At 45.7% G+C, this 27,690-nt stretch overlaps 3 protein-coding genes across 5 annotated transcripts; 1 reads left to right on the top strand and 2 right to left on the bottom strand.

Moving 5' to 3' along the window:
- The first annotated feature begins 22 nt into the window (after nt 1-22).
- Nucleotides 23-8,122, top strand: myh11b (myosin, heavy chain 11b, smooth muscle). The gene is given in 16 exon segments (XM_081708430.1): nt 23-253; nt 342-614; nt 993-1,120; nt 1,122-1,143; nt 1,351-1,599; nt 1,914-2,126; nt 2,704-2,916; nt 3,180-3,222; nt 3,225-3,334; nt 3,425-3,553; nt 3,644-3,729; nt 4,139-4,262; nt 4,727-4,935; nt 6,668-6,776; nt 7,245-7,417; nt 7,645-8,122. Coding segments are annotated over 16 exon segments (2,490 nt in total). The 3' UTR covers nt 7,823-8,122.
- Nucleotides 8,123-8,224: 102 nt separating this feature from the next.
- On the bottom strand, nt 8,225-15,618 carry nde1 (nudE neurodevelopment protein 1). Of its 2 annotated transcripts, none has more exons than XM_027015716.3 (9): nt 15,294-15,618; nt 14,528-14,653; nt 14,290-14,443; nt 13,108-13,256; nt 12,681-12,817; nt 11,794-11,976; nt 11,358-11,443; nt 10,671-10,810; nt 8,225-10,437 (listed from the first exon to the last, which is right to left on the bottom strand). In XM_027015716.3, the coding sequence occupies exons 2-9, from the start codon at nt 14,611-14,613 to the stop codon at nt 10,389-10,391; spliced, it is 984 nt and encodes a 327-aa protein (XP_026871517.2). In that variant the 5' UTR covers nt 14,614-14,653; nt 15,294-15,618; the 3' UTR covers nt 8,225-10,388. The 2 variants fall into 2 exon arrangements, with proteins under 2 accessions (XP_026871517.2, XP_026871516.2); XM_027015715.3 differs by having other exon boundaries at nt 14,528-14,664; nt 15,294-15,612.
- A 2,334-nt stretch (nt 15,619-17,952) lies between these two features.
- On the bottom strand, nt 17,953-27,124 carry gspt1l (G1 to S phase transition 1, like). Of its 2 annotated transcripts, none has more exons than XM_027015662.3 (14): nt 26,699-27,124; nt 25,226-25,267; nt 24,250-24,495; nt 22,666-22,699; nt 22,473-22,550; nt 22,048-22,228; nt 20,932-21,086; nt 20,683-20,823; nt 20,385-20,478; nt 20,157-20,237; nt 19,818-19,991; nt 19,631-19,720; nt 19,176-19,344; nt 17,953-18,924 (listed from the first exon to the last, which is right to left on the bottom strand). In XM_027015662.3, exons 1-14 carry the CDS (start codon nt 26,892-26,894, stop codon nt 18,872-18,874), a joined length of 1,734 nt encoding a protein of 577 aa, XP_026871463.2. In that variant the 5' UTR covers nt 26,895-27,124; the 3' UTR covers nt 17,953-18,871. The 2 variants fall into 2 exon arrangements, with proteins under 2 accessions (XP_026871463.2, XP_026871462.2); XM_027015661.3 differs by having other exon boundaries at nt 24,250-24,498; nt 26,699-27,123.
- Nucleotides 27,125-27,690: the final 566 nt, after the last annotated feature.

Below are 27,690 nucleotides of genomic sequence, written 5' to 3'. Positions count from 1 at the left end.
CAGTTCCCATCATGGTCTATGCATGGTTCAGTGTCTCTGGTGGCAGGCAAAGGCTAGCCTGGAGAAGGCCAAGCAGACCCTGGAGAAGGAGGCAGCAAATCTAAGCACAGAGCTGCACTCACTGTTCAACGCCAGACAGGATGCCGAACACAAGAGGAAAAAGGTGGAGGGCCAGCTGGCAGACCTGCAGGGCCGGTTCAACGACAGCGAGAGACAGAAAGCAGAGCTGGGAGATCGGGTTTTCAAACTCACTGTGGGCATCGCATGCTGTCCTTTCTTTACTATAGTGTTTATCATGCACTAACGTATCCAGTTCAACTTATTAAGTTCTTGGTAGTCAGCTGAAGAGTTTTGTCAGAGATGTTAAATCCATTGTTAGAAAGATTTTAACACTGGCAACGTCATTACAGATTCTTTCCACTATAATTTTCATTTTTTTATTCTTTACCATTTATTTACTTATTCAGAGGGACATATTGTACAGAGGTAATGACACCTTTTCCCCACAGTCCGAGCTTGACAATCTCACGGTTCTCCTGAATGACGCAGACAATAAGAACAGCAGACTGAGTAAAGATGTATCCAGTCTCAGCTCACAGCTCCAGGATGCCCAGGTGAGCTCCTGCAGCCGTGTGTGTTATAACGGGCCAATCCTGAGCTAGAGTGAATGGGGATTCTCAGTACAGAAGGTCTAGTAGGTAGTGGTGTGGTTAAGGTACTTGACATGTAATCTGAAGGTTGCCAGTTCAAGTTGCCACTGTTGGGCCCCTCAATCATAATTGTAAGTCGCTTTGGATAAAAGTGTCAGATAAATGCTGTAAATGTCACCATAGGCACCAGTGGAAAAAAAAAAAAACCTTAGCATCAGATTAAAGTGACAATAAAGGTTTTTAGTCTTAGACTAAAGTCTAAGAAAAAAAAAAACATTTTATGAATCTACGTAGTGGCGTTTTGGCCATCCAGCCCGAACCTTGTCTCATGTGCTCACCCAGGAGCAGCAAGCTGAGGAGAGTCGTCAGAAGCTGAATGCTCTAAACCACCTGAGGCAGGCGGAGGACGACCGGAACAATCTGCTGGGGCAGGTGGAGGAGGAGGCTGAGGCCAAGCGTAACATGGAAAGACTCCTCCACTCTCAGCACACAGGTTGGTCCTCCAGGCTGTAGGTGGACTCTCGCACAGTGCACCATATAGGGGACAAAGGCCATTAGTTTGGTCCCTTATTAGGGCACCTTATTAGGGAGAGTGGAAAGACAATTTGAACGTAGACAAAATGAACATGCGCTCGCTGTACTGAAGTCAAAGCCTATTATCACTTAACCTGTGACTGTGTGGCTCTTTTTCTCATCTTAGCTAGCAGACGCGAAGAAAAAACTGGCCAGGTTCTCCAGCAGCATGGAGCTTCTAGAAGAGACGAAGAAGCGACTGCAGAGAGACCTGGAGGCAGCCAGCTCGGCGCTGGAGGAGAAGGGTGCCGCCTGCGACAAGCTGGAGAAGAGCAGGAACCAGCTGCAGTTGGAGCTGGAGGACGTGCTGGTGGACCTGAACAACCAGAGACAGCTGATCTCAAACCTGGACAAAAGGCAGAGGAAATTCGACCAGGTCGGCAAACCTCGCATCCTCCACACAAGCGTTTGTCGGAAGGACGGCCGTTAGCTCACCACCTGCATGTTCCGTGCGCACACAAAACCATTAGTAGGGAGGAGACTGAGAAGATCCCTGACTGATCAATACAGTTGGACTTTACATTAGCTGATTACCGAGTGCAGGAGAGTCACACAGTCATTTTTTCTTTCTCATTTTCTATTTTAGTGACAGCTGTGGCAGAAATATGATTGCTACATAATGCAACTCCTTGGCATTTTGTTTGCGGTTTAAGTGTACCGTGCGTATGTTTGTCGGTGTAACACTGTCAGATGCTGGTGGAGGAGAAGGCCGTCTCCTGCAGGAACGCCGAAGAACGTGACCAAGCCGAGGCTGAGGTCAGAGAGGGCGAGAGCAAGGCGCTGGCCATGGCTCGAGCTCTGGAAGAGACCAAGCTCTCCCTGGAGGAGGTGAAGAAGCTCAACAAAAGCCTGCACATGGAGATAGATGCTCTGATCCACTCAAAGGATGATGTGGGCAAGAATGTGAGACCATGCACTTGTTTTCATTTGTCCAAAGTCAAGTAAATGGTAAATAAGCTGTGGTTGCGCAGAAAACAAACTGATTCAATACTTGAAGGAAAATGCAGGTATTTCCCATAATGGTTTAAAAGTGCTGTGTTTAAAAACTGCCTGTGTCTTTGGTATCTCCAGCACATGCTGTACAGATTCCCCTAGCACTGAGCAGTTTTGTTTTGTCTTGTTCCCATGGTGATGTTGCTATGAGGTTTTGTTTTGGTCCTTGTCTCTGCCTTTGTCTTGTTTCCTGCCTCTTGTTGATTCCACCTGTCTTGTTATATCTTGATTTCCTAACATATTTATCGGTGTTTCCCTGCTCGCGTTGCTGGTCTGTGAATGATGCTGGAAGTTTGTAGTTGTGCTTTCCTTATTTCTGTGTTTAGTTCTCCTGGTTCACGCCCTGTTTTGTTTTGTTTTGTTCTTTGTTAACCACGTATTCAGGTATTTAATGCCTTCAGGCACTTGTGTCTTGCGTCCCTTCACTTTCCATCACAGTATATGTAACAGCCGTCCTTCCTCCATGTGTGACATACGGTTTGAGAAGGTCCATGAGCTAGAGAAGGCCAAGCGCTTGCTGGAGACTCACATCCTTGAGGTGAAGACCCAGGTGGAGGAGCTGGAGGATGAGCTCCAGATGGCGGAGGACGCCAAGCTCCGGCTGGAGGTGAACGTGCAGGTCCTGAAGACCCAGTTTGAGAGGGAGCTCCAGGACAGGGATGAGCAGGAAGACGAGAAGCGGAGACAGCTGGTCAAGCAGGTAAAAGCGTGGCGGCTTTCCACCTAAAGGCAGCCATTTTCTGTTCGCCGGTGTGTCAAAGCTCGATCACCATAAAAGTCTTGGCCATGTGTGAGTGCATCACAACACGTGCAGGTCTGATTCTCCATCAACAAGAAATAGGACGTTCATTTTTAACATCTGAGTGATGCTAGCTACAGTGCATCGTACACCACACGTTTCAGCTGCATGATGCATAATAACCATTTCAGTTTACTGAGCAGTTTTGTTATATCCGTGCTCAGTTATGCGAGATGGAGACGCAGCTGGAAGATGAGCGCAAGCAGAGAAATTCACTACCAAGAAGAGGCTGGAGAGTGAGGTGAAGGATGTGGAGGAGCAGGTGGAGGTTCTGAGCAGGAGCAGGGACGACGCGGTCAAACAGCAGCGCAAAGCTCAGGTTGGCCAGCAGGAGGTGCACAACCTCTCGCTTGTGGGTTTAGTCTCCTTCCATGACTGCGTCTAATGGATCAGCTTTCCCGCCTTGCAGGCCCAGGTTAGAGACACCCAGAGGGAGCTGGAGGATTTCTGCACAGCCCACAAGGAGGCGCTGTCGAGCGCAAAAGAAACTGAAAGGAGGACCAAAACCCTGGAGGCTAATATTATGCATTTACAAGAGGTATAGGCTTACCAAAAAAAAGACAGACACAACTCCACAAAACCAGAAGATTGTCTGTTTTACAAAACGTTCCGGTGATTGTTTCTGAAGGAGCTAGCAGGGGCGGAAAGAGCTCGAAAGCAAGCAGAAATGGAGAGGGATGAGCTGGTAAAAGAGCTGGCTGGCAGCCCTGGGAAGTAAGAAGCCACTTCCTAAACGTCTCCTCTTTCAGGTTCGCGCCCCAAAGAGCATAACTGCTGACACTGGTCAAATGCTGTGCTTAATACCCAAGCAGTAACTCCCTGCGACAGCACCTGGTGTAATTCATTAATGAAGAACATGTATAGACTGAAGTTCACAAAGTTTCAGCTTTCAGTTTAGAAAAAGCAACAAAATGGTTTCACCTCCTAGACTTTAAGAAGCGCTTTGTTTGCTCGGCTGATGGACTTCTGTCCAAAACATCCTGTTTCTCTGGAAACCTTGTGAACGTCACAGCAAATTTCTCTATGTCTCTGACTAGGGTACAATGGAGTTAATCCATGGAATCTTCTTCAGATATATGATTGATAAGTGACCACGTGCATGTTGTGGCTTTTGATCGCACAGGTCAATATTGTCAGAAGAGAAGCACCGCCAGGAGGGACGGGTCACCCACCTGGAGGAGGAGCTAGAGGAGGAGCAGGGCAACGTGGAGTCCCTGAACGACAAGCTGAGGAGGAGCATCCAGCAGGTGCCAGCGGTGTCAGGGCCCATGTCACAATTCACGTGGGGCGCACAGCTTAAAGCAAGCCAGTGTCCTGAGGGCAGACGTCCACTTCTGCGCCGCACAAGCATAGACATCAGGCTTTGACACGCAGAAACTAACAATAACTAAAAATGACCATGATGCAGTAATATTATGTAATAATTCTCTTGTTTAGTATATGAAATGATAGTTTTTATAGAATCCATAGTATTTAGAGTGTATTCTGAGGGTCTCCCCTCATGTATGTTTCAATAGTGTGGACTCTTAAAATCAAATACCACGGAGAAAGGAACTCCAAGAACTGTGGACAATCTTGGGTAATTCTGGGACTGGTAAAACAAAAAGAAAGAAAAAAGCCCCAAGTCTCCATCAATGAAATATGTACATACACTTCCAACCAAACAAGCTGATTGATCAGTCAATCCCAGCATTCCTTTCTCTGTGTGCAGGTGGACCAGCTGAGTGTGGAGCTGCAGGTGGAGCGGGCCATGTCACAGAGGAGTGAGGGTGCCCGGCAACAGCTGGAGAGGCAGAACAAGGACCTGAAGACCAAGTTGCAGGAGGTGGAAGGACAAGCCAAATCAAAACTGAGGGCCTCTATCACCACCCTAGAGGTCAAACTGCACCATGTTGAGGACCAGCTGGAGCAGGAGATCAGGTGGGGAAGTCCCTTGGCTCTCTGGGCAGAGATCCCGCAGACGGGTTGGCTGAGAAATGGTGGCAATGTTACACCATTAACGCTTTCTCCATTATGACACCTCACCATGTCCTTCTCATACTGTGATACAGTACTGCTTGAAACTTGGAACCCTTTCCAAGTTTCTATATTTCTGAATAAATTTGTGCTAAAGCTTCAACAGATTGTCCTAAATGTCCTAAAAGTAGATAAGCAGAATCAAATCAAACAAATGAGACAAAATATTAGACTCAGTCATTTATTTATTGAGGAAAATGATCCAATATTACATATCCGTCAGTGGCAAAAGCATGTGAACCTTTGCTTTCGGTATCTGGTGTGACCCCCTTATGCAGCAATAACGGCAATTAAACGTTTACGGTAATTGTTGGTTAGTCCAGCAGATCAGCTTGGAGGTATTTTAGCCCATTCCTCAGTACAAACAGTTTCAACTCAGTTATGTAGGTGAGTCTCCTCCCATGAACAGCTTGCTTCAGGTCCTTCCACGACATATCTACTGGATTAAGGTCAGGACTTTGACTTGGCCATTCCAAAACCTTAACTTTATTATTTTTTAACCGTACTTTGATAGAACAACTTGTGTGCTTAGGGGTCTTGCTGCATGTTTTCTTGAGATTCAGCTCACAAAACAGATGGCCTGACATGTTCCTTTAGAGTTTGCTGATGGAGCAATTACAAATTCTATCAATTATGGTCATCCTGGCCCTGATACCCAAACTGTGATACCAGAACAGGCCCAAACTTTGATACTACTACCACAAGTGTTTTCCTTTCTCCAGCCATAACACTTTTCATTTAAACCAAAAAGATCAATTTTGGTCTCATGCATGCACAAAACATTGTTCCAATAGCCTTTTGGCTTGTCCATGAGATCTTTAGCAAACTGCAGACAGACAGCAATGTTCTTTTTGCAGAGCAGCACCTTTCTGCTTCCAACCCTGACATGCACACCATTGTTGTTCGGTGTTCTCCTGATGCAGAACTCATGACCATTAACCTTAGCCAATGTGAGAGGGGCTTTTAGTTACTTAGAAGTTACCTTGGGTTCCTTTATGACCTTGCAGAGTTTTATACGCCTTGTTTTTGGCGTGACCTTTGCTGGTTGACCCCCCCTGGGCAGGGTAATAATGGTCTTGAATTTCCTCCATTTGTAACAATCTGCCTGACTGTGGATTGGTGGAGATAGTTTTGTAACCTTTTCCAGTCTCATGACCATCAACAACTCTTCTGAGATCCTCAGAAAGCTCCTCTTACTTCCTCAAATGTATTGTGAAGACCAGACTTTGCTAGGTTCTGTACATAAAACAGGGTGCCCACTCACACCTGATTGTCATCCCACTGATTGACACCTGACTCAAGCCTAAAGGTTCACATACATTTGCCATTCGCAGATATGCAATATTGGATCATTTCTCATTTAAATAAATGAGTTTCATATTTTTGTCTCATTTGTTTGATTTGGTTTATCTATTTTTAGGACTTGTGTGACAATCGGATGAAGTTTTAGGTCAAATTTATGCAGAAATAAACTTCTAAAGGGTTCACAAAGGTTCAAGCACCACTGTACCTGTATAAAAGGTATATTCTGATTTGGCATTCCCCTGGATTTGAGGATCAAAGAATTTTTGGATTCTCAACATTTTATGTGCATGACCGTGGAATGTGTTGTGACCTCGGGGGTGCATTGGGGCAGGGAGAGGCAGGGTGCAGCCAAAGCCCTACGTCAGAAGGACAAGAAGCTGAAGGACCTGACCATTCAGATGGAGGATGACCGAAAACAGGCTGAGCAATACAAGGACCAGGTAACCTCACCACGGCCTTTGACCTCACCTGGAGGTGCATGTTTAGGGTGGGCTTCGCTAACAGGGCTAGAGTCTGCCGCTGGCGAAGATTCAACTCTAAAACATCTAAAATGTTTACACTAAGAATTTTATATTTATATATTTTAAAAAACAACAGCCACCGTCTGGGAACCCAGATCTAAAATGACGTTGGTTTAACTTACACTTTGGGGTGGGAAACACCACCCAGCCTAACACATGTGAGTAGTGAGATCAGGAATCACCCCCCCCCCCCCCCCCAAAAAAAAGCTGCTAAAATGTCAAGTGCTCATTAGCTCAATTAGCTCAATACCGTCAGTGTCGTTTGTGGTTTTAATGCAACATGATATAAGAATGTTTGTAATATTTAGTGGAAGCCAGTTAGCAAGCTCTTGGTCCAACCCTCTTCCGGAGTCCTGCTCTTTGATGCTATGCCACTCCCCGCTGCAGGCGGAGAAGGCAAACGTGCGGGTGAAGCAGCTGAAGAGGCAGGTGGAGGAGAGTGACGAGGAGTCCCAGTGGGCCGCGGTGGGACAGAGGAAGCTGCAGCGGGACCTGGGTGAGGCCATGGAGGCCCACGACGCCCTGAGCAGAGAGCTGTCCTTTCTCAGGAGCAAACTCAGGTTGTTCTGCGGTGATCCCTTTCTGTGACGTATGCAACACCCACATTCACCACACTAAACCCTAAACTGGAATCAAATGACCTTCCAGTGAAACGTTATTGCATTTGTTTTTCCTGAATTGTTATTCAGCTTTTTGCATGTGTGCTTCTGAATAACACAACCAGTTTAGCCTGTCGAGATGCAACATTCAGCAATTTGTTCCGGATTACCGTTTCTGCGGTCCACAGGCGTGAGAATGACCCCGCATTTGGCTCCTCCCTCCCACGAGCAAGAAGCAGGGCACTTCAGACCCTGATTGGTAGCTTGGGGGCTCCAGAGGAGGAGAGACTTGCAACTAGAAAAGTACCTGGACCTGAGGAGGCGCAGGGAGAACCAACCCGCAGCAGCCAGGGCGAGCTGCAGTAGTCGGCCCTCCCACAAATCCCAGTCCCAACACGCCGGTATTCTTCTGCAGGGATGCTTCGAGTTCGCTTAGCCATGGTAGTTTAATGTTTGAAAACACCAATCTAAATAATCAGTCATTCCTGTCTTATACCAGACAATATTTTCTGAGGGTTGGGATGCTTTTCTGGTGTGGTGTTTTAATGCTTTTTAAGTAAATTGTCTTTACCATAAGTAAGCATTTTAAATAGAAATGATAATACTTATTACAATCACTTTTTTGTTGTTGTTAAAGGTGATACTACTTAATCCATCATATTTCAACTACAATGAATTAAAAATGATTTTAAAATTTTCAAAAATAAAGAGCTCCAAGCTGTTATTTAACTGTTCACAATATTTCTACAAGAAACAGACCACAATCGGTTATCTCTCCTGGTGCGTTTATTCTGCATATTTGCATATGGAACATCTGCCGTTCAGCAGGGACGTAGGGAAGCATGTACAGCATTTACCGTGGCGCACACAGGGCCTGTAGGGCAGTGCGCCTCCACAGACCTGATCTACGTGCAAATACCCCAAACCATTCCGGACTGTACAGATGTCTTTAGTGAAACTACTGCTTTCATGAGCCCCTGAGATGACCGAGACACTTTAGTCTATGTGCTTGACCTCTCTAATATAACTCCTACATTAGTACCTCTAAGGAAAGTACAAAATACCATTAGCTCCACTTTACATGTCTAATTTTAACATAAAACACTTGTACCCTTCACTGAAGTATTTAAATTTTTTTTAATACTTGACTATCTTGACAGCGATAATACAGGCAGGCATCTGATTAAGTGCCGTTTCTAATTTGATCATTTGGCTCCTCTCACGATGACGGCCCCGTCAAAGCAGAGAGGTGGCATGTGAACGGTAGGAGAGGTAGCCGAACGCTTCCTCGGGTCTGGTAGGTGCCCCACATGCATGTCACTGTGCCTCAGGCTAAACCGGTTTGGAATACAGAAATTAAGGCACAAGTTCCCATTCATGACATAAGATGGAGAAGTGAAAAACAAACTAACAAAAACATACACTTCGGTCCTCAGGTCAGAAATTCTGGTGCCATTACTGTGCAGAAGGGCTGTAATTTATGGACCAAAAAAATAAATAAATAAAAATCTTACTACACTTATACAGCTATATAGTGTGATTTTACTGAGCTATGTAATAAAGCACACTGCTGGACCCCCGATGCATGTTAATGACACACTGCCATTATTTTTACCTAAATTATTACTGTTTATCGGGTTATGCAAGTGCTGTGACTTATCAATAATCCACAGAATACTCATCAGGAGAGTATGACATCAGAAAGCCCACAGTAATAGCGTTGCGATGTGTTAGAGTGTTATGGTACAGAGACTAGTATTTGCGATAATGACTACTAATGGATGTAGCACACAGCCCTACAGTACAGTAACCCAGGACATTTCCAGCAGCCCTGCAAAGTCAGCTTCGTCACAGACATGGAACAAGGTTACTCAGACCAGCCTACGAGTATACAACAAAGCCAATTTAAAGTGTACGTACGTACACACACACACACACACACGCGCGCGCTTAACTTTCCAAAGCCTCAACAAATTTGTAACATTTTTTAACAATCATCATCCCTGCTCACACAACACACCAATGGTTAGTAACAATACTGTGCTTGTTCATAAACGGTCGCTAACAGTCTACCCTTTTCCGTCTGGTGCTGGCGTGGTGGAGCCTGGGAAGTTCTTCTGTGGTGCAGGGAGCAGGTCTACACCCTGCACTCTAACACAGGTGATCTCTGTGGTAAGCACCCTGATGCAGCTGTAAGGAGAGCAGCTCTGGTCAAACAGCTGCCGGTCAGCTGCTCTTGCACATTCTTCATGGAGGTTTAGTGGTAAGTTCTTTGACAACAGTTTTGTCTCTCTGGAGACACATTAAAAGGTGTCAATTTACAGAATGAAGAAATTCCTGCAGGGATGCACACGCACATACGCAAAAAAAAAAACAAAAGGGGGGGGGGTGCTGCTGGACTAACTGGGCCAGTTTCCCAAACCCAATTTAAGCCTAAAACTTTAGACTAGAAATAAACTGCAGTGGTGATTCATCATTGGCACTATACGGCAGTCTTAAGACTTGATCAAGGTCTTAATCCATGTCCTGGAAACCAGCCCAACATACTAAAAAGACATGACGTTTGAAACCAGTGTAGCAGTCAGATGCAGCACACACACACACACACACACACACACACACACACACACACACACAACATAAAGGGTCCAGCTGTCTGACAGCTGTAATAAAGCAAACACAGGATTACATGGTCCACAGACGGAACCTGATGTTCTGCTGGTCCTGCCGCCAGGGGACAAGAGACAGCGGACACATCACACTTCAGTCCGTTACAGAAAAGGAAAATAAACAAAGCCTGTTTTTGTGCATTAAGAGACATTCACGGCAATACTGTGTGCAGGAGTCCGGCCAGGCTGTGGAACCGGAGGGGGTGGGGGATCACTGGGGGAACAGCCAGGCTAAGCGCAGGCTCTAAGTGAGACACCTCCATTCACACCACCATCTTGGATCCCTTTCCAAAGTCCAAGCGCTTCACCATCCTGGGAAATACAGCAGCAGAGAGGTCTTAGGAGACAAGCCCCCCTTTTCACAGTTTTGGTCATTATGCCGACTCCCGCCCATCAGCTAGCTAACCTTCCCCCGTCAGACCACACCTACCAACCCTGGAGGTTACATGCAAGCACGTGTTGGCTCCAAGATGGGAATGATATGACTGTATGTGTATCCGTGTCTGTGTTGGTGCTCCGCCCGCCCCACCTCTGCCCCAGCTCACCCTGTGTCATACAGGCCGTTGGTGTTGGCCGACGGGCTGTCCAGCACCTCTCTAGGTGTGGTCTGTGCACTCATCAGACGGCCTGGTGTCCTCTGCTGTATGTGCAGCTCCCGGCAGGATGCCAGCTTTGATTCCAAGTTCTGTACCATGCATTGCCATGTGTGAGAAGGAGCAACAAGAATAAGACAATAAGAATAACGTAACTAAGCCGAGTTACTGGCACTTCCACCAGTTTATCATGGTATCAAAAACAAATTAAATTTAACAGGTATATATGAGCAAACCCAAAAGTGAAGAGAGATGACTTGAGAGTTTTTGGGGTCCACATTAATGCTGAAAGTGAGACCTTTAAAATGTTAACATTGGGTGGAAAAAAAAGCTTGCTTCTACTGTTTTTAGAAAACACACCTCAAAATGATATATGGTGCAGAGATCCAATCATTAAGGTGTTTTGAGATCAAATCGCAATTTGGCATTCCAGGTCGACGTAATTGCACTATTCATTTAAGTGTATATATACACACACCTATTCTAGAGGGTATATCAAACAGAGGATTACTGAAAGCAGAGTTCTAGCAAAGCTTCATTCACAGAGTGCCATTAGCCAGACGGTTAGAGGTAATCGCTTTGGAATCCACTGTGATCATTTATGAAGTAAATTATTACATCATGCGTTACTGGACTCACCCCCACTTTCCTCAACAACTCCCCCACAATGTTGAGGGCAGATATCCGAGCAGAGGTGGTCAGTGGAGTCCCAGTAAGACCATCAACTACGCACCAAAACAGGAAAAACACCAGCACACGTTAATAATTACCTACAATTAGTAATAAGTGCAATTATAATGAGTGTATGCATTTGCTCCAAGTAAAATTATTTTAAAAATTCATAGCACTGTGTTCCTGTACGCCAACATACCTCAGTGAACACTTAAGCTATCAACTCGTTTGTGATGTTAATCAGGTGTGCTGGCGCAGTAACGCACTGAACTGTACAGGACTGGAACTAAGAAACACAGTTGCAAACCCATGTACTGCAGTGTGATAGAAAGTGTGTGTGTGTGTGTGTGTGTGTGTGTGTGTGTGCGCGCGTGTGCGTGCATGCACACATACGTGTACTCACTCCTGCTGTAGGATGAAGGGGGTGTGTTGAAAGCACTCCCAGAGCCTGGTGGTCTTTTGGGCGTAGTGAGATAGGGAGGCAGGGTGCGTGCAGGTGTCGTCTCTGCCTTCTCTCCATCCACAGAGAGGCTGAGAGATGGCTTCCGCTCCTGCTTCTGTTTGACAGCCAGCTCTTGCCTCAGATCTGCAGAAGAACACACCGCACCACCAAACCCACACACAATGAACAAAAAGGCAGACAGAAGGGCACAGTTACACAGCAGCTCTGCTAAAAGCAGAAACATGGCACCCCGAGCTCCTAGATGAAAAAACAGACATGTCTATACCAGCACAAATGCGCACGGTCACACTGTCTGCACAACAAAACCTTTTCATTCCTAAGAAAAGGGGGGGGGGGAAAAAAAAAAAAAAAAAAAAAAAAAAGCAAAAACATGAAGCAAAGGCACTAGTGACAGAGCCAGTGGCCAAATGCATTTATCCTGTTCTAGTACTGGCAGAAGACTAAAAATTGCTTTCAAAACATTTGCATGATCTGGACAAAATACCACAGTGCAATTATACTGCTATATAGTACAACAGGCTTCGCAATGTCTTAACAACACAGGGGCGAGCCATTGATGGGGCCTGGATAAAGACTGGCCGGCACTGCTTTGCACCAAGTTGCTGAAGAAAGTCACTGCATGATTGACCAATACACATCAAAACATGCCCAGACTGATAATTCGGAACATGTGCAATTAGTCGTGATGCTCACGGCACACAAAACCTGCTGCGATTTGCTAAATGGCTCATTTGTGTTCTGTTGCCCGTTCTTACATCAGTATTACAAACTGTGTATTGTGATGATGATTTAAGAGCGATATATTGGTCAGCCCTAGGCAGCCTCACCCCGAGCTTCGTCCTTGAGCCTCTGAACGGACTCCAGCAGGTTTTCCTTTTCGTCCAGCTCGCTCTCCAAGAAAGCATTTCTCTCGATCACATGATTCATCCTCTGCTCAAAGTCCTCAAGAGACATAATGGTGGCCCTATGGGAACAAGAAGGAGCCCACATTGGTAACACCAGACGCTTAAACAAGGCTTCTCCTTCCCTACACACCACCATACTTCACCCAGTTGCCGAATAGCTCGACAACTAGCTTATGGGTTTTATCAGATGCACTGGCCCACTGAAGACACTAATCTGGGCTCCCCGAACCCTGACTCCAAAACACAAATCACAAAACCACTGACGTACTGAAGACAATTAACGTCACAGAGATACAGGAGAGCATCTCCATGAAGCCACAGCGCACAGGGAACTGCGGTCAGCGCTCACCTCTTGGCTCTCTCCAGGTCATCATTGGCCTGCTCTAGCTCCCGGATGTACTTCTGCAGCTGGTCTTTGATGGCAGTGGTCTCTGCCAGTTCTCCCTCCAGAGAGGCAATCTGTCTGCAGGCTTCAGAGTGCTGCATCTCGTACTTCTCCTGGAGGACCAGAGGACAAAGGCTGTGTCCCAAAGCTCATACTGCTGTAACCGATAGACTGTCAACTTACCCCGCTTACTCCAGAAAAGGTGCAACATATTGATTCAGCAGCATTTCTGAAACATGCCAGGCTACGCACTCACGCTAACAGTACATACTCAATAGTCATTTGCACCACGCAGTAGCCTATATAGTGTGCAGTTTTGTACCAAAGATTGCGACGATGACACCACAAATTGGATCGGAAAAGTTATAATTCACTATACAATGTAGAGAACTCCAGCAACTCTCATCATAGCACTAAAAAAAAAAAAAAAAAGCCGCATACCTCGCTACTGCTTTTAAATGAATACTGTCAACAATTGTGATTGGACTAAACAACAGTCAACACAACTGGTCAACTGGCCAGCAGGGGGCTCTGTACCTCACTTCACTTGGAACGTGTTTTCAGAAGTCCGAACAGTCCAGCTGTCATCTCAAACTTGCTTCATGCTGTCTGTGTTGCATCACATTTTTAAGTACAATGTATGACCTATCCAACATTAGTCACAGATGTTATGATTCAGACACGTGAGAACACGCTACAGACTGATATTCTGATTTGGCTCCTTTCTACAGATGTGTTTTTAAAAAAATCCTGTGTCATGTTTTTATTCTAACCCTAGACATACAGAGTACAAGTCCGCTTTCCCTTCAAACACTGATGCAGACGTGGGCATCAGCTGTTTCCCGGTCCCTGAATCAGGGCTGTCTTGCTGTGAATGTGTGTGTGTGGCTGTGCCCCAGTACAACGAGATCACGCCGTACTATAACGCACGCGAGGATCTAAGAGGACTACCAGGGAACACCCACATGCTCGAGCCTTTATGCGATCCTTACTCAAATCAAAATCAGAGTCACACAGACACGAGGAGACGAGACCGGATCCACGGCATGAGCAAGGCAATCAACTGCAAACCGAACTGTAACGACAGCGTGTCTGGATGTAAAGCGCTGCAACTCACTCACGCGACTAAAGGATTAGTCTTGGTACCTTATAGCCCTCGAGCTCCATCCGAAGCCGGTTGTTGGCCGTAAGCAGGTCGCGGTTGCGCGTCTCGCACTGCTTCAGCTCGGTCTCCAGCTCCACCTCGTAGTCGCGACTCATCTGCTGGAACTCCTGCAGATCGTCCTGAGCCACATCAGCCCTGGATGTACCGGAACGCAGAGCCCAGCCTTACAACCACGGCCACAAACACGCACGCGTTCACGGGCACAGGCGCCTGCCGTACCTCTGCTGGTGCTCGGCAGCTTGTTTCTTCCAGTAATCCCTCTCTTCTTCCACTGTTGAAAACGTAGGTGGTTCCGAGTCACTCATTGCTGTCCGGGACCAGATACGGGTCGAAGGATGACCTCAGCTGTACAAAACCTGGGTTAGCAAATGAAAACCGATTCCTTTCATAAAATATAGTCAAGTTGCTGGTATTAACTAGCCAAGCTGGCTAGCTTTAATGGTGTCTTTTTTTCTAAGGGTTTAAAAGGGCAATCAAACAATCAGACATCCAACTATCTTAACAAATCGAGGTACAGAATGAATGTTGGGGTAACCATTTTCGTTCACTGTCGAGTAATAGCAGGTGATCAACGTGAATAACATTCTTTAAATTAATTCTTATAAATCTAGCCAGCTGGCTATAGCACTTCAAAGTTTAGTCTAGTTCCAAAATCTCCTCCGTTTTATCTTCACCAGAGGGAAGCCTGAAGTTTCGCTCTGTTGAGAGGGGCGTCGTTGTCGTTGTCGTTAGCGAGGCGAGCTAACCACCCCGACACGGTGGGTGTAGCTCCCCAGAGGAACGAGACGGGGAAACTTTTACCTCACATTTACCAGAGGACCGCTTAGTTCAAACAACGGGGCGACGTTAAAACCCAACGGCTAATCGAAGACACAACGATCCGAATAACAAGGCAGTTATAACTGAAGCGATCTCGCTCGCGCGAGCTGACGTTATTCGTCAGGCCAGAGAGCCGGTAGGCTACGTTAGCTCGCGCACAACTTACCGAAAGTTTAACTTCACTTTGAGAATTCTGTTGTTCCTCGAGCTCGGTTAACAAAGCCCGACTTACACGCCTCAGCGCTTTCTCCTACTGATCCAATTTTTTGGGGCTTGATGATGGTGAACTGACCGGATTGAGGAAAAAGATGAAATATGTTCGCCAGCGAAAGACCTTGCTAAGACAATAGAAATCCTCTTCGCTCACAAAACTGTGACTGCGTTTAACTAACAGAACCCTCGTGATGTCGTGATATACAAATCATGCACAATGACAGCCAGCACGGAGACATTATTTGGAGATCTGCGAATCTGTGCATATTTTCTTCACTCAACAGCGCCTTATTCGTTCCTGAATTATTCAAAAGCGCTTGCTATTGGACAGTTTGTAATGACACATCATTCTTGAAAGCAGTTTATTGGCCAATCGGGGTCAGACGTTTCATATGTAATGTCCAAGTTGCCCAGTAGGCGGTGTCATGAGCAGTCTTTATTTTTGCCTTGACTTGATACCGCTGTCCAGTTTGGTTTGTCTAGCGGCAAATACGAATTCTTTGCAATACCGTGCTCATTTTGGCTGTTAGCTACCCAAATCATACAGCCACTCAGTCAAAAAATGTTTGTCATTACGTAGAAAAATTAAATCCCCTCACCAAAAATAAATTCCTGTTCATACCACGCATCTGAGTTAGGTTGGGTGGTGTCAAAAGTTAAAATAATATCTAGCTGTAGATCTTTTCGTTCACAGTCTTTCGCTTTTTAGGGACGTGAAGACAACGATAAACTTTTAAAAATTGTTTTATTGTTTTTGTCCAATTTAGAGCTGGTATTTTTAGACCGTTTTTCCACCCAAAAGGGGGTGTGGTCATTCTGAAGACAGGGATTTGACGTTTGACTGCTCGTTTTATAAAAACATAAAATGTTGTAATTATTTTTGAATACTTCATATATTTAATTTAGACGGCCGCCGTTGAAACTGTACAGATTCTACTTTAGCCAAGAACCACCTGGTCTAATTAGTAGAGCCAGTATTCTGCTTCTCCTTCAAAATGCATTGGTTAAATTACTCAGATACCAAGAGGTTTTTGTTATTTGATAGTTTTCGGTCTGAAGGAGAGATGTCATCTCTGGAATAATTCAGCATTCAGACAACTGTAGTAAGAATCTGAAGCCAAGTTAATCCTGCTTTTAGAGGATTTACTGGAGCATATCAACAATAACAAGAGAGCCAGGAGAAACCGTGTACATGGAAACACCTGTGGCATTCCTCATGGCCCAGGGTGGTTCCTTAAGAGATGGTGGCACAGGACAGAACGTCCTCATCCTGGAAACAGCAGTCCGTCACAGCCAGTTTGGCTGATGGTGGCGTGCAGCATCTGTTCGATTAATCCACACAAGCCCAGTGACCGGAAACATCAGTCCCCCAGCTAAGATCAGCAGTCTGAGACAACGCCCACCTGTATGGCAGACACGTTGATGTACCTGTGACAAACACAAGCGCACCAACCACAACAGCAAACAGAGGCTTATCTAAGTAGCTCCAGCGATTCTTTAGTGCCCCTGTTTTCTTCATATTTAAAACAAATCATCATTCCTTATTGCTAAAAATTAAAGTGTTTTGATAATTCATTAATGTTATATGTTATAATGTTGAATCATAAATCTATTTCTGCATTCACAGCTACACAAGTGTGAAACATACCTTCTTGAATGTCGGTAGTTCATCAGATGATATTGAGGGTTGCCCTAGGTTCAAGCCTTTCTACGTCTTCCTGCTTAATAAACACATCAGGGTAAGTCACACCCACTGGGTGTGTGGGTTTAAGCTACAGTGGATGCCTGCTCACCTCATCTTTATGTGGAATAGAACAGCAACAATTATGCTGCTTGGTAAGGCGCACCCAGGCAGACAAAGCAGGCTGCTCAAACTCAAGTCTTCCATCCACCAGCACTGCCGATCCATGTTTCTCCTGCTCTGAAACGCTCCACTCATCTGGTCGGACGTCGGAGCAGGAAAACCACTCGACCGCAGAAGGGATGTGCTGATCATCGTTTTCCTCTCTTGCGACACCCATGCTGACATCTGAGCTCAGGGAGGTGGACTGAGTGTTAAACCTGGCTTTTCCTGTTTATCATCAAGCTGTATAGCTCAGTGTTGGGATCAGATTGACATCATTCCTCTACATGTAACACGAGTTGGTAAGTACATTTCATCACATACCTGGAATACATAAGCATTAAAGGTGTAGGGCAGTTGAATGGTTGTACAGTTCCTAGATAAGCATTTTCTTGAACATCCTTTAAAGGCTTGTGCAGTTTTCATTATTGATTACACTGCTCTAGAAGGCTTTGGGATTTTTAAAGGATTGTTGCACTGCATTGTCATTACTACATAAGAAACACTGTTGAATGTGGATTGGTCACATGTAGCCGATGCGTTTAAGGGGTAGAGTGGGTTTGGTGCACGACTCGTTCTCCAGGGCTGGACACAGGTACACTATTTCCTAAGAGGGTTACAACATGTGCCACTCGTGCTTTACTGAGCATTGGAATGGCCTGAAATTCAGCGGATGCTTTTATTTCTTTACTGAAGTTTAAATGCCAGCAGGTCCCTCTTTAAACACAACTGGGGTCACTGAATGAATAAAAAACAGCCAGCACTAAAGTGGGATGAAATGGTTTGCATTAAACCTGATCTGTATTAGACAACCTCATTCCAACAACAAATTGATCCAAGTATATTTGACATGCTGATAACCAATAATCAACATATTGGTCATTTGCCATCACACTTAAGATGCCTTAGCAGAAAGGTGAATTCGTTCTTCCATACAATTTCTGACAAATTCCTGATCGCAACACAACTGACAATGGATGTACAGCAAACATCTCCACCAAGTAATGCAGTTATACATCCTCAGTAAATGAATATCAGTCCATTCAACAGTAATCGCATAATTTCCCCAATTCAATATTTTATTGTCATAGAAGTTGCTTTAATAACACGTGAGCACGCCCGTGTACTCTGCAGGAACGCTATGAGAAAATGAAACGAATGAGAGGAGGCAAAGGGACACAGAACCAGGACATTAACAGTTTGGTTTCAACCGGTTAATCATCTCAAACTTTACTGTTCCCAACTCATTATACTCATTATACAAGCAAACTCTGGTCCACTTTTAATGGAATCTGCTGCCACTATATTTCTCTGACAAACAACAAACAAACAAAAAAAAAATTAAAAAGGGAAAAGAAAAGGTAGAAAAGAGCTGCATCTCTTGCCGTCGTGCGTGTCAGACGCTGGTGGAAAAGGAGGGGAACCTAAAGGGAATGGTTTCACTGAGCTCTCAATATGAGAAAGCCGACACGTGTGGACTTGACTATCATCTGCTTAAAAACGGATTTGTTGGGTGTTTTTTGTTTGTTTGTTTTTTATAGAAGAAGGTTTTTTTGTTGTTTTCTTTTGAGCTGGTCTTCGGGAGGCAGGTTGGAGAGACGGTAGGAAGGCCACGGGTCGTGTCGCTATGGCAGCAACACCCTTCCCCCTGCTTTGCTCAGCTGATCCACAACACCCATGCAGTGATTTCAGTCCTTCTCAGCAACAAGCTTCAACACTTTGCCAATGGCGATGGTCTTCCCTAAAGGAGACAAGAGGAGAACCTTTCTAACATGGTATACTTTGGAGAGGCCACAACAGAACAGAGCTCTCTGGAACAGAGCTCTCGCGATCAACCACTACCGCGTGGAACTGAATCTTCTGTCTGTTCTACGTCTCCACACCCAGCAATTTAACTGACCTCACAAAATGCTGGCTAATGAAACTTTGAAACATGGAGACCTCTTGTGATACTGTGGTGTCCCAGCACCTGTAGAGGCAGAGAGAACCAACCTTCATCCCGCAGGGTGAAACGACCCATCTGGGGGAAATCTTTGAAGGTCTCGAGGCAGATGGTCCCAGCAGTGCGCAGGCGAGCGATGCACACCTGGTCTTGTTTGACAAAGCGTGGTCGCGTCTTGCTCTTCTCACCCGTCTTCTTGTCTACCAGACAGATTAAGGCCTGCAGGAAACGCACACACACGGCCTCAGCATCACTACAACTACTGCTCGCAATATATTGCGCCACACCTGACTGCGCACACACAGATGTTGCCACTCAAAAATAAGCATACACATGTCATCAAAGATATAAATGTGTCAGCGCTCTCAAAATATGGATGCATTAGCTTCCTAAAGTTGATCTTTGGATGGATTTTCCTTCATATGTTAGAGTGACAGATCAATTTCAGGAAACCATATAAACGTGAAACAGAAACATGGGCCTCTGAGATAGACGGTAACCTTACGGTGATCTGCACCTCCTCGATGCACGTATGAATATGCAGAACTGCGTTGTAGCCTGGGCAGATGATGGACTTGTGTTCGATAATGACTATCTGAAAAGTCAACCAAGTGAACAGAAAAAAGTGCTTAAAAGAGATGCATTTAAAAATAGAACACACGCACGCGCGCACACACACAGTGAAGTCTCACCTGGGCGTCAAAGGTGCGTCCAGAGTGGCAGAGACTCTCGGGGGTGCAGAGGATAAAGCCGGGCAGAATCTCCTCTTCCTCGATGCCCTTGAGCCGAAGCTTCAGGTTCTCGCCAGGCCCGGCATCGTCCGTCTCCACATCATCCGAAAGCAGACTTAGCACCTCCACAGTGTGCTGCACAGTCCCACCCACAGACAGAAGGGAAAGGTTCACACACATTCAGTTATTACATAGAACAGCTTCAATAAGCAGAGCAGATTGTAGCACATCACAGCTAAACACAGCGGTTCTATAGTGGGTGTCTGCAGTGTTGGTGTGGTCAGGTGTAGATGATCTCACCCTGTTGGGCATCATTACAAGCTGTTGGGCTTTGCTGATGGACCCGGACTCCAACTTCCCAAGAACTACAGTTCCCATGTCCTGGAAACAGTGAACCAATAGAACCAACCTCATCAAACAAGTCACCGTGTGATCAGCTGCACTTGCTACAGTATATTTACATGAAGCCACCATATTAAAAGAAGGCCCATATGTGAAAGACGTACACGCCGGGCAGATAAACCTTACCTTATATTTATCTACAATCGGTAACCTCACTGGGCCATCACTGGATCTGGTGAAATTTGGCAAACTGTCCAGATGTGGAATGAATGGTAACCCTCTGTACATAAAGGAAGAGGGATTTAAATTCTTAGCAGACATCTCAGGCTTTAAAAAATTGAAGCCCTAATCCACACATTCAAACTGAAGAACACCTGTGGCTCTTCCACAGGCAGTGCGACCATAGGTAGACACCCCACCCCTCTCCACACCCTGGGAACCCGAGTGTGCCCATGCCTATTTAAAGAACAAACACCCCACTTACGTGTACCAAGAGCAGTGCTCTGCTGGTTCCTTCAGGTTGGCCCCGGTGAGCCCCGAGCAAGGCATGAAGTGAATGTCTTTCCTGGGGTTGAAGCCGACCTTCTTCAGAAATGGCACCAGCTTCTCTTTGCATTCCTCATATCTGCGGGACAGCCAGCAGGGATCAAAATTTTGAAGCAACGACAACTTGTGCCAATTCTGCACGATAAAGGCTAAAGCAAATGGCAGGTGAAGCTCCGCCCTCCCTCACCTCTCCAGGCTCCAGTTCACAGTGGGGTCATCCATCTTGTTAACCAGAACGATGAGGTGTTTGACCCCCGCGGTCTTGGCCAGCATGGCGTGCTCTCGCGTCTGCCCTCCTTTCTCAAAGCCCGTCTCGAACTCGCCCTTCCGCGCTGAGATCACCTGTGCAGGACGGGGAAGAGAAAAGGTTCACCCAGTCATCCAGTGTCACCACACCCAGCGTAGTCACACCCACCTGCAGTGGCAAAGAGTGCTATTAAAAGTTTAATCATTCCTCCCTTGTAAAGTAACGACAGATCTGTGCTCAAACAGCGCCCTCTAATGGCCGGTATACAATTAAACCAACATGAGAAGTGAGGGGGGCTGGGGGGAAGACCCGATAGAAAGTTGAGAAAGTTGAGAGCCCCGATAGTTCCGTTCCAGTTCTCGCAACTAATTTTGAATTGTTAGGTGCTTTTCCACAAAAATAAACAGGTTCCAGAATACGAAATGTTCGTTCCCAGCTGGAAACAAAGAATAGCAGGTTCCTCAGCGAGAATGGTCATGCTGTAGAGGGAAGTCATTACGCCACGGAGCTGGATGGTGTCATGCCGTGCTAACAGACCAGCAAACCAGGTGACTGTGGCGCTGAATTCAGCTGCAGCCACACTGGAAGCTGACCCTGCATCTAGACCCTGACATGAGGTTTATGACATCCAACTTAGCCTTCATGTAGTGTTAATATATTTCCATGACTAATATTTGTTACACTACCATTGTTCATTATCTGTTATTATTTCATTGTTATTATCGTCCGTCTTTTTAGCACCAATAGTTGATCCGTGCTTGCTTTCTGGATTAAAACAAGCATCTATAACAACAGCACAAATGCTGCACCCAGTCACCGTGTTATTGGTATTTACTTCCTTTGTGCTGTGCCCTTCGTCGACGACACATCCTTGGGTCCAATAAGAACCAGTGCAAACGTGGGCCGGGTCTCAGAACAGAACTAAAGCTCTCAGAAGCGCGACCCTGAACGGAACCCGTTCCTGGTTGGCGGAACAGGGCTTTGGTTGGAGGGCACAGTGATCGCTGACGTTAGTTCCCAGATGTCCGTCGGCCACTGCCCACACCCTTGACTCACCAGCACGGCCAGGTCTGCCTGCGATGCCCCACCAATCATGTTGGGCACGAAGCTCTTGTGGCCCGGGGCATCCAGGATGGTGAAGTGCTTCTTCTCCGTCTCAAAGTACGCCCTCCCCACCTCCACCGTCTTCCCCTTGTCCCGCTCCTCCTGGTTAGTGTCCAGGGCCCATGAGAGATACCTGGGCAAGACACAGCAATTTAGAGACAAGTGTCATCATCGTCGTCATTGCCCCCAAGCAAGGGCACGTCCCCGCACGCAACGCTCCTAAAATAGTGATATGTTTGAGCCATTTACCTTTCTCATGGTATTGCAATATTCAAATCTCTAACATTTTCCAGTTAGCCCGTAAGGATACACCATGTTCTCCTTTTCTGGGTGGAGCAGCTATCTAATAGAGACCAGGCAGCAAACAGCGAGGTTACCAGGTTTCCCTGTTCTTCTCCTTGGCCTCCCGCTCGTATTTTTCCAGAGTGCGCTTGTCCACCATGCCTGTCAAATACCTGGTAGGGAGCGGCACACAGCAGGGTCATGAGAAAACTCCCAGCCAGGGGCCAGTACGAGAGCACAGCCTCGTCACAGAAGAAACACAGCATTAGTAAAAAGACAGCTACTCACATGATCTGGCCCCCTATGGTTGATTTGCCAGCATCTGGAAGGACAGGAGATAAGGAGTGAGTGTGGCGAGATAAACCAGGCTGGATTGACAGCTCAGTGTTGCTTTAAGAGGGCTTTTGCCTGGAGACCAAGATATGAAAGTGCAGTCATGGGCCCAGAATGATATTTAATACACTAGTTACACAACATGCCAGTCAAGCAAAAACAGCTTAATGAAGAGGTTCACAAGCTTCTACAGAGACACAAACACAAACTGCTCATCTTGCGTCATTTAACTTGTGCAAATCATGGCCAAAAAATGTTTTTAGAACCCATTTAAAAATCCCATCATACCCCAACATGTTGAATAAAGACATTTTGCTGTAACTGCTTATAATTGCGTCACACTAATTTGGGCTTTTGGTGCTGGGAGGGGATGCCTAAAATAACTGCCCATTTTCACACAGTACACTACCAGTGTCTTATATGGCTCCTGGCCTGTAGTCAAGCCAAATTCTCAAGCCAATCTCCTCATTAGCACCTCTATAGCCTGCTCTCCCTTGACCAAGTCACACGTTACAAAGACTGCATTTGAATATCTGTGACAACAGCGTGCCTCCTCTCCGCACTAAAGACACCACAAACAGGGCTGGTATGTAAACAAACAAATCAAACACTCTCAACACAGATGCCAAGGGATTTCAGCTGAATATGGGTTATGTTGGTTTATAGGGTTAATCGTCACCTGTCAAGGTTACTTCACTGTCGTTTCAGTATGGAAAGAAGTCTGTCCAAGTGTCATTGTCTCCTTCTGTGCACCACGCTAGTTCCAAGCATGAGATAATGGCGACAACTCCTCTCAAATATCACTGTTCTGCCCTTATTATGGGATTCACACTCCACTTCAAGGATTTTGGGTGTTGCAGGCAGATGGTTTTGATTCAATAAACATAACATGCCTCCATATGTTGCACATAAACCAAGCACAGGAGAACACTGATCTTATAATACACCATGAAAATATAAACCAAGTCAAAATCTACAAACTCAGTGGCTAACAAACAGTACGCACCATACACAAGTGTGAGGGATACTTTTTTTTTCTTTTCATTTTTTTAAATAAGCCATGAAACAGATAGATTCAACACAAACATTCATTTCATGCTCAGCTCTGACACCAAACTTCCATATTTGCATTTTTCCAAATTACAAAAAGACTAAAACTTTTCCAAGGACCGTGGAAACCCTATCATTAGCCTACACGCCTTCCCATTGCACTCTCCATGTCTGTTTCCTCCCAGAAATGGAAATGTATTTTTTACAGGTTTGTATAAGCTTTCGTTTAAAACATCTCTAAACTAGTACCACTACAATCAGAAACAGGCATATAATGTATTTTAAGGCTTTTGTCTGTGTGTGAAATCTTGGTCTGTGTACAAGCTTCTGATGAGACCTGGTGTTACATTCAATTATACTAGTCAGTACAAACTGAGCCACTGAAATAAGTGTCTGCATTAAAACAAAAAACTCCCGACCCCCTCTTTCAGCGCAGCTTCACCATCCAACAGCGCCCCACTACAATGTCCACCGCTCACCATTACTCACCGACATGGCCGATGAACACTACATTGACATGCTCCTTCTTGGGAGCATCTGGCTTGGCGGGTACCATTTTCGGCGTTGGCACTTCCTCGTCTTCCTCTGTGCCTTCTTCCTGTGGCGAGTCCTCCTCGGCAGGACCTCCGTCGCCCGCAGTCCCGCCTCCTGGCTCCGCCTCGCTAACCTCACAACCTTTCCGCTCCCAGTTGTCCTCTGCCGACAGCTCCGTGTCTCCATTCTCCATGGGTGGAGCTGCTGTGGCAACAAACAGCACCTGTCTTTGTGACCCGCCCAACCACAACCTGGCTGTTGATCCCTAATCCACCGGAGCCTGTTGCTGTCGTGTGTGCAAGAGTAGGTCTTTCTAGAAAAGCTTTTTGGCTAAACTCCACTCAACAGCGATGGGTGGAAGACCATTAACCAGAGCAGGTGGGAGATTATGCTTCGAGATGAAGCATTGCCAACCCAGGTGTCTGCACCCACCCAAGCACATCGTCCTTTCTCGCTCCAACCCAGCTCCCAGTATACCTGGACCATGTATTCTTAATAGCTTAGTTTAGATGTATTATGGACCAACTAATGGGCATCAAGGAGAGGGCTGAGAGATTGAGATAAACTAAAGATCAGCCATCTTGAAAATTTAAGGAGGACCATAAGTAGAAAGATCAACAATATAACGAAGACCAGAGATTTTGAAGTGTTTTCTCAAAAAGACATTTTAAAAGAGAGTTTACCCCATCAATACAATAGTACCTCTATGACAACATCAACAGTTATTTTAAATGTGCTCCCAAACAGTAATTTGGAAAACACCTTACCTCGAGATGCTGATATGTAAACACATAACTATATGTCTTTGGTAAGATCAGCTTGTGGATCAACAGTATGTATAATGACAATTATTATTACCTGCAATTTCATTTTGCAACTTATATCAAGCAGAGATGTGTACCTAACCTCTCTGAATAAGACTTCGACTTACCAACGGGTTCTGACACCTCTATACGGGCGTCTTTTTCAGGAGCTGTGAATAAAGACAAAAACAGGCCATCACAACAAGTATAAATCACTTACTAGACAAACATGCAGATTAAGAGTTCGCTGCTTGGATCTCGGTGGGCACACAAAAATGTAAGCGTACATTAATGAAAATAAAATGAGCATGAATTCCCTCTGGTCTCAGGCAAAATATGTACAGTCTTTACAGGTTTATTCTATATGTAATAGTATCTGTAAACATGCAACCTATTCAAAATCTTGACTTTCCTTAAACAGCAGAGTAGAGGAATAAGCAACTTGGACCCCTCAGAAATACACAGCCATGACGACAAGCCCTCAGCTTCCCCAAGCAAAAGGTAAAACCAGTTTTAAAAAAAACCCTGCTGTTTATCATCCAAACTTAGCAGATGTCCTTCCGAAACAAAAATAACTGCCTACCCACAACAGACTTTAAATTCATGAGACTCAATTTCACGGCTTGGCTTGCCGAGAAGAGGCTGGGTAAATGAAGGAGACTGACCTGGGCTACAACACTTCGGAGCCAGCATGGCCACTGCATGACCAACGCTGGGGACAGGCCGCGCGCGCATGCCACACCACCGCGACAACACGGGCAGTGAACGCGACCCTCCGGCACGTGCACACATGCAGCAATTGGCCGGGCTGAAAGACTCACTGACGGGCCGACACCCGCGCTGTACGTTTCAACTGGAATAGCAGAAGATGGCTGTTTTTTCAGCCACACAGCACCCTTATCTACTTGGTAACAGGGTTACGAGGCCTCTGAACACAACTGGCAAGCAAAGCAAAAGCTCCTGACCAGTTTTGGCCCTTTAACCTGTTAATGGCGAATAAAGCTGGAATACGTATTGTACTAACCCCACATGCACTGACAAAAAGTACGTTACACTCATATATTGGAATTAGCTAGTTAGCCAGCCGTCGCTACTTGGTGCTTCTAAGATAACATGAGCAAACAAACACCTATAACTTTTACGTTTCTATTTTTAATGTATCCACCAGGAACCAAAATGTGTGTGTACAAAACGAAACATGTATTACGTTGCTTTGGGCAATCGTTTTCTGCAAGTGGTCCACACTTGTACTGCGAAAACCAACCGTAGCTGACATCAACACGTGTGATTGGGGTTTTAACCGCTGTTAGCCTTTAGCAGGCAAAATGAAGAATATTTAAAAGTTGTTTTACTTCGAAGGTACTGTCTAGATAGCGGCATAGACTTAACACAAAACGTCACGTTTCCGCTTAGCTGCGCCAAGCGAAAGTAAGGTTAGCATCGATGCTAACAATGTGTGGTTAGCTGATTAGCAAGCTAAGCTTTAACGTGAGAAAACTTGGCCGGCTAGCGAGACAGCTCGCTAAACTAAGCTAAGCTAAGATAGTCGACGGAGGTAAGAGTGAGCAACGGACAAAACGTAAACGTGACCGGGAACTTACAGGTGGAGGTAATGCTTTCCGTGGGGCCTTTCTGGAGATAGCCTGGGACAAACTCGGCGGCGTTCACATTCGGGATAAACGGCTTGGCGTTCACGTTCAGGCCGGTGAAAGCATCTTGAAGTTGCACGTCGACTGGGGCCTCGCCATCGTCCTCTTGCTCCCAGGAATCGGGGGCAGTGTCTCTCGCTGGGTCCATCGCGGGGAGAGATTTACACAACTATGATGAAGACACACGTTAGTTTGGCAACGCACTCGGTTTTGTTAGTCCGGCCGCCAGCCGCTGTTAAGGTCACTCCCCTTGAAATCGATGAAACTTTCTCTTCCTAATGTGTGGCCTTTCCCCCGCTTTCCTGAATTAAACAACCGGTCTCGCTCGGCGAGGGGCGACAGAAAGGGAGACGCGACTCAGCACTCCGAACGAACCCTCGTGCGTGCTGACGAATCTCGCAGCCGGAGGGGAGAAACACCAAGGAGCATTATGGGAATTGTAGTACATTTGCCAACCACGTCCCGTACACATGCGTCAGTAGTTCTCGTTATAAAACTACATTTCCAAATTTCGATGGAGGTGACTTAGCGCTGCTCGATACAGGATGGATCTCATTGGGTAACGATGTGGAGCAGAACTGACCGTGACGTAGACGTGAACGAAAAAAATACACTAACTGTTAAACTCGAAATGGCAATTTGTCGTTCCTATTTACAATAAAAGTCGTCTAATTTAAAATAGAGTTTAGTCAGACAGCATAAACTTGTTCCAAAGTTATCTTGCTTAATTAAATACAGACAATATTATGGCTATTCTGTTTGTCAAACTGAACTCACCCCAGACCTGAGACAGTAGCAACAACACCAAATAAATAAATAAAAAATAGCACAGCTGTTCTACTATATAATAAACTATACAATAAACTACACACTTGATTAATCAACGGGTTGTCTATGGTGTACTATTTTGCAGGTATTTTGCATATTGATGGAAAAGTGTAATC

The sequence above is a fragment of the Electrophorus electricus genome, chromosome 3, assembly GCF_041902795.1.
Source record: "Electrophorus electricus isolate QZ-2024a chromosome 3, ASM4190279v1, whole genome shotgun sequence".
NCBI classification, from domain to species: domain Eukaryota; kingdom Metazoa; phylum Chordata; class Actinopteri; order Gymnotiformes; family Gymnotidae; genus Electrophorus; species Electrophorus electricus.
The sequence above is the reverse complement of the archived record's forward strand: the minus strand, read 5'-3'. Positions and strand labels throughout refer to the sequence as shown.